Consider the following 12,518-nt stretch of genomic DNA (forward strand, 5'->3'; position numbering starts at 1 on the left):
ATGAAAAAAACCAAAACCCAAACCAGGCCCAACTCGCCAACATGTGTTATCAGGGTGTTGATCTTTCCCCTCTACTGCGGCTCCAAGTACGCATCACTTATTTATGCTCATTTCTGGCCAAGTGGGTTTTCAGTCTTCCTATTTAATTAGGCCAAAGCAGCTTCTCAAGAGAGCGCTGCGTTTCCCTCATGCAGCGTGTCAGAGCGTCCCTTTACAACCCTGTGACCGTATCTATACGTCCGGGGTTGTCACTAACACCTTCTGTGGGACCAACCGCTGGTCTCGGGAAACAGATTTTGGATGCAGAGGGCTTCAGCTTCAGTCTAAGCGCGGGGAGAATTCCAGCGCTGACTTTAGCACAGCGCTGCTGGTTGCGCGCTTTGAAAGCGTCCCTTAGAGGTTCACCTGAAGTAACCTGGGAGACTGGCTGGGTAACGGCCCTTTCCCAAACCTAACTGCCGTTACCGCACCCCAGCGCCAAAGCATTCCGCCCTTCTCCACGTCCGACAGCCTCAATCTAAGCCCTGACACCGAACTCCCCGACCTTCATTCTCTCCCCAAAGCAAAAGCCCTCGCGGCTCCGGGGGCAGGGAGGGGGGAGCACAGCTCTCGGGATCCCGGCACCGACACCACCGAGCGAGAACACTGGTGGAAACACGGACCGCTGCCCCGTGAGCCACCCGCAGCTGTTACCCGTCCTTCTGCCCGCCCCGGGCGGCCGCCCCGCGCGGAGTAAGGGAAACGCCGCCGACTCCTTCGCTTCCAAGCGTCTCACGCCGTTCCTTGAGGCCGCCTCGGCGGAGCGCCGGGACCCGGCACCGGTCGGGCTGGGGTGTGTGCGTGCGGGGTGTCACCGAGGCTCGGAGCGGCTCGCTGCCCGCCCCTCTGCCGCACCGGGCAGGACGCGGCAGCCCCCAGCTCCCGCTCCCGTCGCGCAGGGCGGCTGTTTCCGTGACAACGCGACTCTGTCACACCCCTCCCCGCTCACCGGGCCCTCGGGTCGCCGGCGCCGCCACATCTCGCCGCTCTTGCGCGCCGCGTCAGCGCTCCCACGTGACGCACCCGTCGCGCGAGTTGCGCATCGCGGAAGGGCGCCGTCTGGTGTCCATGGGAACGGGCCGCCACGCGCGCTCCTCGCTTCGGCCGCGGAGGGTGCTGGGGGAGGCCCGGGGCGGCCGGTAACCGGGGCACCGGGAAGCACTGCCGGCGGGTGGTCCGCGCTCCGTCGCAGTTGCTCCCGCTCCCGCAGCCTGGCGGTAGGCTGGACGGGTAGCCCAGCTGTCTGAGAAGAAGCGGGTCGAGGTGGAGGCGGCGCTATGGGAGGCTAGGCCGGAGGCCACCGAAGCCTCCCGGGCCGAGTACGCTGAAGCTCGGCCGGCTGGCCAGGAGCAACGCGGAACTGCTGTGACGGCGGCAGGACTAGGGAAGGGAAGCGGCGGCCGCTATGGCCTGCCTCACGAAGCCGGGCCAGGAGAAGGCGGAGGAGGTGTGCGTGCAGCCGGGCAAGCCCCTCTCTATCCCCCCTAGCTACAGCTTCTCGGCGCGCAGCAAAACACCCCGCGGCCGCCCCGGCCGCTCCTGTTCCTGCAGCCGAAGGTGGACGAGCGTGAAACGGCAGCGCGCCCCGGCGGCGGGACTGCTGTTGGCAGACTGGGCTGCGGGTTGGAAGCCTCGCCTCTGGTGCCCGCCTGCTGCCTCACACGAGACCGCGGCGTCCTGTCTGGCTCGGCCTCCGTACAGAAAAGAGAGCAAAACGCTGCAAAGAAGGCAGGGAAGGGGAAATGAGATGGTCGGATGCTTCAGCACAGAGTGTACAAGAAGAGGCTGAAGCGTTCGTCAGCTTGAGAAAAAGAGAAAGTTAAGGGGGAATGCGATAGATTTAGCTGCTTGGAGAAGTTTTTAGAGAAAATAGAGCCAAACTCCACTCGGAACGCAGTGAAGAAAAAGAAGCCCTGCATTGTACCTTCCATTTCCTCTATCAGAGATTATTTCACTTTAGTCCTGTTTCTACTTTTCTAAAGCCAGGTACGAAGCAAAACCCTTTTTCAGTTAGAAAAAAAAACAACAAAAAAACACTGGAAACTGGAATTATTTTAACTTTATATAGATATGCGTGTGTGTGTATATATATGAAAGAAGATTGAAAGCTCTGATCCCCAGGACATTGGTGAGGTCAAATGGTAGGAGACAATTTCCTTGCTCACATGCTACTGTTTTCTTTCAGACTCTCCAGTATAGAAGATATTACTCAGACCTTTTTCCAGCTGCCTCTTTTTGTGTCTTTTGTTCTCCTTTTCTAAACTGTTTCTCTAACACTGCACCACTATCCAAAACAGTAAGGAAGAAAACCTGCTGTCCGCATAGCTTAATTCTTCAGTAGAGTCACAGATCTGTTTGTATTGAATACATGGCAGGGGGGTTATAGTTTAAGCTTTTAAATTTCCTGTCATTAACACAAATCAAAGTTTTAAACATGGTTTAATTGACCTGAACATTGCAAATGAGGCATCTTTCTCCTATTTCTGTCAGAGAAGAACACAGCAAGGATGTTTTTTCCCCTCACAGTTACTGTTTCTTGATTTCTGTTGCCATAGATTGAAAAACAGAAGCAGGAGCTGACTGATTTGAAACAGCAAGTGCAAAATGACAAGAAGATGGCGAATTAACTTTTTTCTTTGTCCTTGTAACAGTGGAGTCTTCTGAGCAGGCTGAAGAGTACTTCTGATTTTAGTATGAGGAATGAGCTTGTGCAATTAACGGTCTGTCGTGGTTTAAACCCAGTCAGGTAATTCGTTCGCTCACTTCCCCCCCTTTCTTGCCCTCCCCCTGCTCCCGGAGGGACGGAGAGGAGAATCGAAAAGAATGCAACTCCCACGGGTTGAGATAAGAACAGTTTAGTAACTAAGGTATAACACAAATCACTACTGCTACCACCAATGATAATAATGATAAAGGAAATAACAAGGGAATACAATACCTCACCACCAGCCGACTGATAACTCCACCCCCCCAGCCCGACCAAGCTCTGACCGATACCTCCTCCAACCCTGCAGTCTCCCAGCCCTTCCGGCTAACTCCCAGTTACATCCTGGGCATGACGTGCTGTGGTATGGAATACCTCTTTGGTCAGTTTGGGTCAGGTGTCCTGTCTCTGCTTCCTCCTGGCTTCCCCTCCTCCCTGGCAGAGCATGAGGCTCACAAAGTCCTTCGCCAAACCAAAACATCTCTATCAGCTCTGTTCCCGAGCCGAAAGTCAAAACACTGCACTGCACCAGCTACCAAGGAGGAGAAACATGACTGCTACTGCTGAACCCAGGACACGGTCACAGGTTTTGATTTAAAAATACTGCATGAAGAATTTGAAAAAAAAAACAAACAACAACAACAAGGGTGATGTGGGAGTTATCCCATGACTCTGCAGTACTGTATCAGGTAGTAGTAGGACTATTATATATATTCTGAAATAGTATTAGCAACTAGCTGGGTAACCGTAAGACCTGAGGCAAAAACATGTTTCATTTTTAATGAGCTGAACTATAACTACTTTGAATTGCTTTATAGTTCTTCACTCATTACTGTTGAATCAAGACTTCTTAAAAAGAACTGAGAAAATTACTATTTGTTAATCTGGCTCAAATAAACAACACAGAACTGATCTTGATGTCTGCAGAGTTGGTTCTGTCACATACTCTCACTCCTCTCTTCCCAGTGCTGTGCAACAGCCGTTTTCCCCTCTTAAACACATTATTCCAGAGGTGCTACCACTATTGTTGATGGGCTCAGCTTTCAGCAGTGGTGGGACCATCTTGGAGCTGGCTTTGGCTTTGTTAGACACCTGGGAAGCTTCTGGCAGCTTCTCACAGAAGCCTCTCTTGTAGTCTCCCCACCCCTCCACTACCAAAACCGTGCCATGTTAACCCAATACAATTATATTATGGATGTTGCTTTAAACTTAATTTCTATACTTGTTATTTCACTGGAGTGTAGCTTCTGCTGAGTTTGCAGCATTTCTTCTAATGATGGATTCTTTGTAGTTTTTTAAAACGACATGGCATAGAATTTTAGACATTCAGTTCCGTATGCTCTGTGTTTTATGTTATAATATGATGACGATTGGTTTATCTCCATTTCTGATTGCAGGCAGACTATTATGCCTAACAGAAAAACAACTGGAAATGTCAGAAAAAAAACAAGAGAAATTGGGCAAATTAAATTAGAACTGAAATTAATAAGGGAGTTCTATAGGGGACAAGCGGCTATTGAGGAAGAGCTGGAAGATATAAGTTTGTAATAAATATGCATTTGTAATGTAAGTTTTCTGTCTGCAAGACAGTATGGAAATTGGGAGTGGAGGATATGGCCAATCTACTGCATTGTTTTCCTTACAGAGAGTGAAGAAAAGCACTAGGTTGATAAAATGCAAGTTCTGTAGCCAGAACTCACTTCTGTAATGGTTCAGTGCTGTAGGTTTGTTTGGTTTTTTACAGACTAACATGGAATCATACAAACGTGGGTAGACTCAGCATCTAGTACTCCCTTTAAAGACATGTATGAAGGAGCTAGCAATTGACTACGAATCAATTGCTACAAGTCAATCTAAGTCTGACCGCTTTCTCACTAGTTAGCTCAGTTAGGATGTGAATGCTGGTATGGTATCATCTTTTCAACCACATAAGCTATTTAGTATATAAAACTAGGGACTGTTTTTCACTGAGAACTTACACAGCACATGACCTAATCAGAAATACTTTGGAGCTATAATACAAATATTAAATAGTAGTATTGACTGTAAAATATAAAGAAGTATCCCAGTTGACATGAAAAAAGGGCCATGAACAATTCAAGTGCTTTACTGACTCAGCTGGATCTTTTTTTTTTTCAACCACAAGAAGGGACTTAGAAACAATGCTTTCCATGGAGACAAATGACTGGTCAACAGCATCTGGATTCTTAATGTATAGAATCATAGAATGGTTTGGGTTGGAACGGACCTTAAAGATCATCTAGTACCACCCCCCTGCCGTAGGCAGGGATAGCTGCTTTTACGCTATTAAATGCATGTTAGTCAGACATTTTTCAAGGAACACTCGAGGCATTGGACTTTGAATGATCTTGGTGACTGAATGAATAGATAAAGTAAAGCAGATTTCTGAACCTGATCACAAAACAGAGCAATAGATTGTAAATTACAGTCAGTGATGTGAAATTATGGACACAAGTGAACTGCAAAGGGGACAAAAAGCAATAATACAAGTCAGAAGTTTATGTGAATTTTATAGATTATGTAAAACATCGATGAAGACTATTGGTAGTGGCAGGTAGTAATTTGGTAGAATTATAGAATTCTGTGGTAGTGCCAAATTCCTTCTTGAGAGTGCTTATATGTGTCAGTTATATGGCTGACATAAAACACCATTATTAAAGAAATTCTGGTTTTTATCATAGTTAAAAGAAAGTATAGCGGTTTCAGACATGGACATCAGGAAGTGTTTGTGAGATTGGAGAGGAGGTTGCTTGAAGAAAAGGCAGTTTTATTTATAAAAAAAGGCAGGTATATTTTATAAGAAAAGGCAGTTTTAACTTTTATTAGAACAAAATGATTTCTTCCATTGACTACTCTGGTTTATACAGTTTTCACAGTTCTTTGATGAGTATTTGAACAATTTCCCATGTTACTACAAGTATGATGAATGAGTTGGAGGCTAAATGCAGCTTTCTAAGAAAGACCATGGGATGTCAGAATCCCAGAAAGACAGTATTCCTCGTTTCCATCAGAAACTTCAGTGTCCTTGTTGGTTTATTCTTTCTCTAACAAGAGGTGGGTGAGATGAAAAGTGTGGGTGTGATTTTAGAATTTACACTGTTTCAGATTTTAGCTTTGGTACCACAAGTCTCATGCAAAATTTAAACATTTCTTTTCTCCCTTTTAGAAAAGACTGGAAGAAAAAGTTGAGAAAAAGCAAACAATGATGGCAGAGACTGCCCAGCGTGATACTTATTCATAAGAAATACTTGCTTTTCCTGTTTTCTACTTTACAAAACCTACTTAGTGCTGTGTTCTAAGTAAGTTGTTCATGTTATTACATGGGCTTTGAAGGGCAAAATCAGTGATGACCGAGGCAGCGCTTACATTTATATGGTAAGGCTCTAGAGGAGTAATATTACCATGATAATACTGCTGTTTCCTTCATTCTTCTAGTCCAGATACAGGAGTAGAAGCAAAGCTGTGAAAACTTGGTAGAGACCTGTAAGAATTTTACAGCTTAGCTCTTAAATTAAGACACTGAAATGTTGATTTTATTAAGAAAAAAAAACAAACAAACAACAAACAAAACAAACAAGAAAGGTTGTGATTAAAGCTTTTGGATTTTGTTTCCCTCTGTCCAGGCACCAGACCAATGCTTGAGAGAGAGGTATTTAAGGTGGATGTTTGTCTTCACAGTGGATTTGCTTACCAGCTGAAAGGAACAGTGGAATTGGAGAAAAGCAAACAGAAGTTAGAAGAGGACAAAAGTCTTCTGTTACGGGAGAAGATTTCTGCTCTGGTTTTAGTTCTGTTCCATTCTCCTTCAGGAAGGGGTCAGATGCTTCTGCAGTTGCTGAATTTAGAGGTGTCTGAAGGACAGTTCTTATTCCATCTTCATCATGGAGGAGAAAGAATGATTTCCTATGCTAGCCCATTAAGAATAAGTCTCTCTGTAATGTATACTATTTACCAAGTCTTCTTTATCTGGCTTTTCTTGTAAACAAAAGTCTGATCCCAGAGAAGTATTCACTCTCCAGTATGAAGGTGCCTGCATGTTTACTGTCAGTGTTGGAGGAAAAAAGACTGTAAAACCACACCTCCAGATTTGGCGCAAATGAAATAAAACCCCAAGCAATTTATTTTCATCTTTTAGGAAACCACTGAGGCTTTGATTCAAAAAACGATCCTACAGATCAATTGTCAGAAAGCACAGATTGGAGATCTGCAGAGTAAAGTAGAAAAGCTGGAGATGGACTTATGTCATGTGACCACAGAATCTGAGGTAGAGACTCAGAAAATACAGCATCAGGCACTGATACAAAACCAGGCAAGCATGGTCGAGATCAAGAAGCTGCAGCAACTACTAGAAATGAAGGATCAGGAGATGAACCAAGTGAAGGAACTAGCCCAGAATATCTTAAATGAGAGGACCACTGTGGAAAGGTTCTTCCTAGATGCTCTGGAACATGTGAAGCAGGAGATCATATCCAGTATAAGAAATATATATATCCAGCAGTATAAGAAAAAGGCCCAAAGTGCCTATTACAGAAAAATGATGGAGGCATGTGCAGGGAAGGAAGAATTTCCCAAAATCAAAACATTCAAAAGCAACATAAATAGCACAAACTGTGTGTACAGAGACCTAGAAGAAGAAAATAAATGGTATTGGTATTGAAATACAAAAAATTACTATCTTCCCACTATACCTGAAAAAAACCTTTGCATGATAGTACTGTCTAGGTTTGGAATGCTTGTGGAGGCTTCTGTAGTGAGAATAACTGTATGAGGTACAATATCCTATCAATTAGTAACGACTTAGTGGGCAACTAATTTCAACCAGGCTGTCACTTTTTGGACATTATGCGTCAAATTAAAGCTCAAAAGATTTGTTGCATATTCTGCCATGTGCTGTGGAATTTGATATGAAATTTCCAGTATAGGTGTGCATTTGCACATTATGTTTAATAATTATTGTTGCTTCTCTAAGTTTTGAGGTTTTTTTGTTTATAGGCATTGCTCTTCCAGTATTGCTCTTTCGCTTTTTTACTCACTCCAGTGAGCTAACAACACTGAAGCCTAAAAGTTGCAATTAAGATGCTAACAGATCTTTACTACGTTGCTGATCATTTTAACAGAAACATCCAGTAGATGTCAAATCTGGTCTTTTTTCAATTGGTCTTCAGTGTCAGAAGCCCCTACTTCGTGTTGTGCTTTCAGAGGCTGTTTTCCTCAAGCTTCATAATAATCTAAAAATTAAGCCATTACATGAAATAGACACATATCAAAACCAAGATCATAGGCAATACATGTGATTGACAGGATTCCATTTTATAATGTATAAAACAAAATCTCAGATGTGAGTATCTCCGAATGCAGCTTGGTTGAAATTAGGGCTACACATGCCACAGGGGCCAGGATTACAGGTCTCCAACCTCCCACTAGAAATCTGTGCCTACAGACTGCAGCAGTGTCCAGGCACTTACATTTTAAGCCATAGAGTTAAGCTCCCCCATAGGTGAACCTTTGCATACATTCTTGGTGAGAGAGAAAAATAATCATACTCCCATGTAAAAAGTTTGCTTAGTGTGCATTGGCTATTGAATAACATGGTGACACACAGTCAGTTGGAATGCTTTGTTCAGGTTATCTTATCTCAAAAATGTTACAACAGAAACCCTTCATGAAGAATCAGAGGTGAAAGTAGTTATTAGGATCTAAGGATGCTTCTCCTTTGAGCAAGAGAAGAGGGAGACTGAAACTGAGAATGAAAATTGTTGTATGTATTGACCCATTTAAGTATGAAGGAGAAGCAAAAGAAGGACAATGTACTTGAAACTAAATATATGTTAGTACTAACATGGACAGTGGGATTGAGTGTGCCCTCAGCAAGTTTGCCGATGACACCAAGCTGTGTGGTTTGATTGATACACTGGAGGGAAGGAATGCCATCCTGAGGGATGACATGCTTGTGAGATGGGCTGATGCCAGCCTTAGGAAGTTTAACCATGACAAGTGCAAGGTCCTACACCTGGGTCGGAGCAATCCCAGGCACAGCTACAGGTTGGGCAGAGAAGAGATTCAGAGCAGCCCTGCGGAGAAGGAATTGGGGGTGTTAATCGATGAGAAACTTAACATGAGCCGGCTTCAGTGTGCACTCACAGCCTGGAAAGCCAACTGTATCCTGGGCTGCATCAAAAGGAGCGTGACCAGCAGTTTGAAGGAGGTGATCCTGCCCCTCTACTCCGCTCTCATGAGACCTCACTTGGAGTATTGTGTGCAGTTCTGGTGTCCTCAACATAAAAAGGACATGGAACTGTTGGAACAAGTCCAGAGAAGGGCCACGAGGATGATCAGGGGACTGGAGCACCTCCCGTATGAAGACAGGCTGAGAAAGTTGGGGCTGTTCAGCCTGGAGAAGAAAAGGCTGCGTGGAGACCTCATAGCAGCCTTCCAGTATCTGAAGGGGGCCTACAAGGATGCTGGGGAGGGACTCTTCATTAGGGACTGTAGTGATAGGACAAGGGGTAATGGGTTAAAACTTAAACAGGGGAAATTTATATTGGATATAAGGAGGAAGTTCTTTACTGTGAGGGTGGTGAGGCACTGGAATGGGTTGCCCAGGGAAGTTGTGAATGCTCCATCCCTGGCAGTGTTCAATGCCAGGTTGGACAGAACCTTGGGTGACATGGTTTAGTATGACGTCTCCCTGCCCATGGCAGGGGGGCTGAAACTAGATGATCTTAAGGTCCTTTCCAACCCTAACTATTCTATGATTCTATGATGCTATTTATAACTACTACATGTGTAACAGAAATCCTTGGGTTTGTTTCACTTAGTTTCAACAACTATAGATTTAGAAGTCACAGCACTGAGTGGTCAGATTTATTTTTTGAATTTGCGTGCTGTAAGTAGCTGAACAAGAGCAATGAAGAGACAGAATTTAAAACCTGTTTCATACATACAGAATCCATTTGAAATTTTCTTCTAATACGTTGATATTTCTGTGTTTTTCAGGGAAAAAATGCAGTTTGAAAAAGTGGATATCAGTGAGTTGACATGGGAGCAAAAAGAACATGTTCTATGATTGCTTTTTGCCAAAATGAATGGCACAAATCCATGGTAATATTCTGTTTCTTGAGTAGGTGAATGCTGATCTTTCTCTGTTAGAGGAGCTGAGCTAGTATCTCCAGGTCAGGGATTCCCAGAAACTCTGAATCTAGCATAAGAATCTAGTTAACTGTGAGGTGTGGTGTGAGACACATTAAGTTTTTTAAAAAGGTGATTTAACCTTTTGAAAAAGGTGATATACCATATAATAATTTTGGACATGCACCAGGCAACACTGTTAGACCTTTGTGTGTAATAGCAAAAGAAAAGCAAGCAGAAGCTAATTTTGGTAGTGCTGAGGAAGAGAGAAGTAAGGAGAATTAACTTTGCTTGCTGCAGTGGGGTTAATTTTGTTCAGACATTAATGAAACCCAGTCCATCTTTACCAAACAAGTACATAATGTATATTGTGACACTAGCACTCCTCCACATATATTTCCTTTTAGTAGGTTGTAAAGCAAACTGTGCAGTATTAATAAGAGCAAATACCCTCAATCAGTGTATTAAAGGTGTATCTATTCTATAGCTCATTGCTCTCTGCATAAGAAACTTCAGGGTATAACTTTAGAGATCCCTAAAATATGGCTTACACTGGAAATCCAAAGTTCAAACAACATTAAATATAAGCTGTGAACTGAGGCATAACAGGGCCCAAATAGAAATCTAAAATGCTATGATTTTTAATGTCATTTGGGGAGACCTAATGCTTAGGGTGCAATATCAGCTTCTCTGTGTTAAAAGAGTTTATTTAGTTTTTAAAAAATTAAGTTAAATTTTGTTTGTAAAAGTTACATTAATGGAACTTTCTCAGATTTTAATGTCATTACAATGGAAGTAAGAAACATGTAATTAAATGCTCTTAAGGTTCCAATTTATGCATGGATTTAACTCCTATGAGTATTTGCCAACATACAAGCACTCACAAAGCTGTAGAGTGTGAAAGCTTGAGAAATTGAATACAGACAGAACATTTTAAGTTGATTTATAACTAAACTTTTTTTTCTATTAAAACACACTCTTTTGTTTATTTCACCTCGTTCCCTTTTAATTGTAATGATTTTGCCAGAAAATATGGAATTCCATACTGAACTGAACTCATGTTTGAACCACGGTGCTGGGTTTGGAGAGTGTACTGCAATAGCTCAGGTGCCCTAGCATTTCTTGCTTGCTGTTTGTTTTAGAAAACAAGTTTGGTGCGGGATTATAAACCTGTCTGAGTACAGATTGCCATTAGATGAGGATTACTTTGCTCTTGTGTCTTCCCCATAGGCACTACAGCTGAGTTTTGGCTACTTCAGCTCCAGCTGCTGCTGATACTAAAGAAGAAAGCAAAACTGGGTAAGATACTAAATTATTCCACACTAACATCACCTCAGTCTTGGTTATATATAAATGGATGCAATTGTCTCTGTCATTCTTCCCACTTTAGAGTACTTTGGTTTGTCTGAAGATACACGTTAGTGTATCTATATACACGTAAATATGTGTGTGACAAGAAAAAGGAATTTTTTATTTAGTTTGAACTTTCTGGTCATACTCATCTTTTAGCAGCAGGCATTTAGCCTAAGCTGTCATAAAAAAAAAAGGTCTTTGCCTCCTTAAAGCCTCCTCTTACTGAAAAGCAGCTTTATTATTTTTGGAGGGTTCTCTTGTGAAATGCCATGATCATACAAAGAAACACATTTTCAGCTAACACAGTTTTGATTAAAAGGCAAAATCTATTAAGCTGATGGGGGGGTTCAGCATAGCATCACTTAGAATAGACCAGGATGAAGATTCATATGCCTGATTTTCCAATACAGACTCAGATACAAATATAAGGCAAGCAATATTAACTGGAGGAGTTAGCAAGGAGGAGTTCTGGCATGCTGTCATGTCAGATGTGGGGTAGTCAAGCACACAAAACAAAATGTGATACTCGGGCATCAAATGACCAGCTAACTGTTCATGAGCAGGAGCCCTAGAGGGATGTGTATGGAAAGATGAGACACCTCTTTGGAGAGGCAGACCGCCACCTCCAGAAACAGGAGTGGAAGTGAGTTGTAGCCTTTTTTGCAGAAACAGGTTAAAAAAAAACAGAAGTGGATGTCACAGGGCCCAATTCTGAAACATGGTGTCATGGTTTAAATAAAGTCAGCCATAAATCACGCAGTCGCTCTCTCACTTCCCCCCCCCCCCTTTTTGCCTTCCCCCTGCTCCCAGAGGGATGGGAAGGAGAATCAAAAGAATGCAACTCCCACGGGTTGAGACAAGAACAGTTTAGTAACTAAGGTATAACACAAATCACTGCTGCTACCACCAATTATAATAATGATAAAAGAAATAACAAGGGAAGAGAATACATCACCTCACCACTCGCCGACCGGTAACTCGCTCCACCCTGCCTGACCAAGCACCGACTGATACCTCGTCTAACCGCGCAGTGCCCTAGCCCTTCTGGGTAACTGCCCCCAGTTTATATACTGGGCATGATGTGCTGTGGTATGGAATACCTCTTTGGTCAGTTTGGGTCAGGTGTCCTGTCTCTGCTTCCTCCCGGCTTTCCCTCCTCCCTGGCAGAGCATGAGGCTCACAAAGTCCTTGATCAGTCTAAACATTTGAGCAGTAACTAAAAACATCGGTGTTATCAGCTCTGTTCCCAGGCCGAAAATCAAAACCACAGTGC

At 43.4% G+C, this 12,518-nt stretch overlaps 1 protein-coding gene across 1 annotated transcript; it reads left to right on the forward strand.

Annotated features, from left to right (window-relative positions):
- Positions 1-1,266: 1,266 nt before the first annotated feature.
- BBOF1 (basal body orientation factor 1) lies at positions 1,267-10,317 on the forward strand. The gene is given in 8 exon segments (XM_061463574.1): positions 1,267-1,486; positions 2,595-2,657; positions 4,141-4,182; positions 4,184-4,279; positions 5,931-6,023; positions 6,408-6,545; positions 6,900-7,414; positions 9,761-10,317. Coding segments are annotated over 8 exon segments (1,113 nt in total). The 5' UTR covers positions 1,267-1,444; the 3' UTR covers positions 9,885-10,317.
- The last annotated feature ends 2,201 nt before the right edge of the window (positions 10,318-12,518 follow it).

The sequence above is a fragment of the Pezoporus flaviventris genome, unplaced genomic scaffold (assembly GCF_033815535.1).
Source record: "Pezoporus flaviventris isolate CSIRO_AGI_PZ_B2104156 unplaced genomic scaffold, CSIRO_AGI_Pfla_v1 ptg000036l, whole genome shotgun sequence".
In the NCBI taxonomy this organism is placed as follows: domain Eukaryota; kingdom Metazoa; phylum Chordata; class Aves; order Psittaciformes; family Psittacidae; genus Pezoporus; species Pezoporus flaviventris.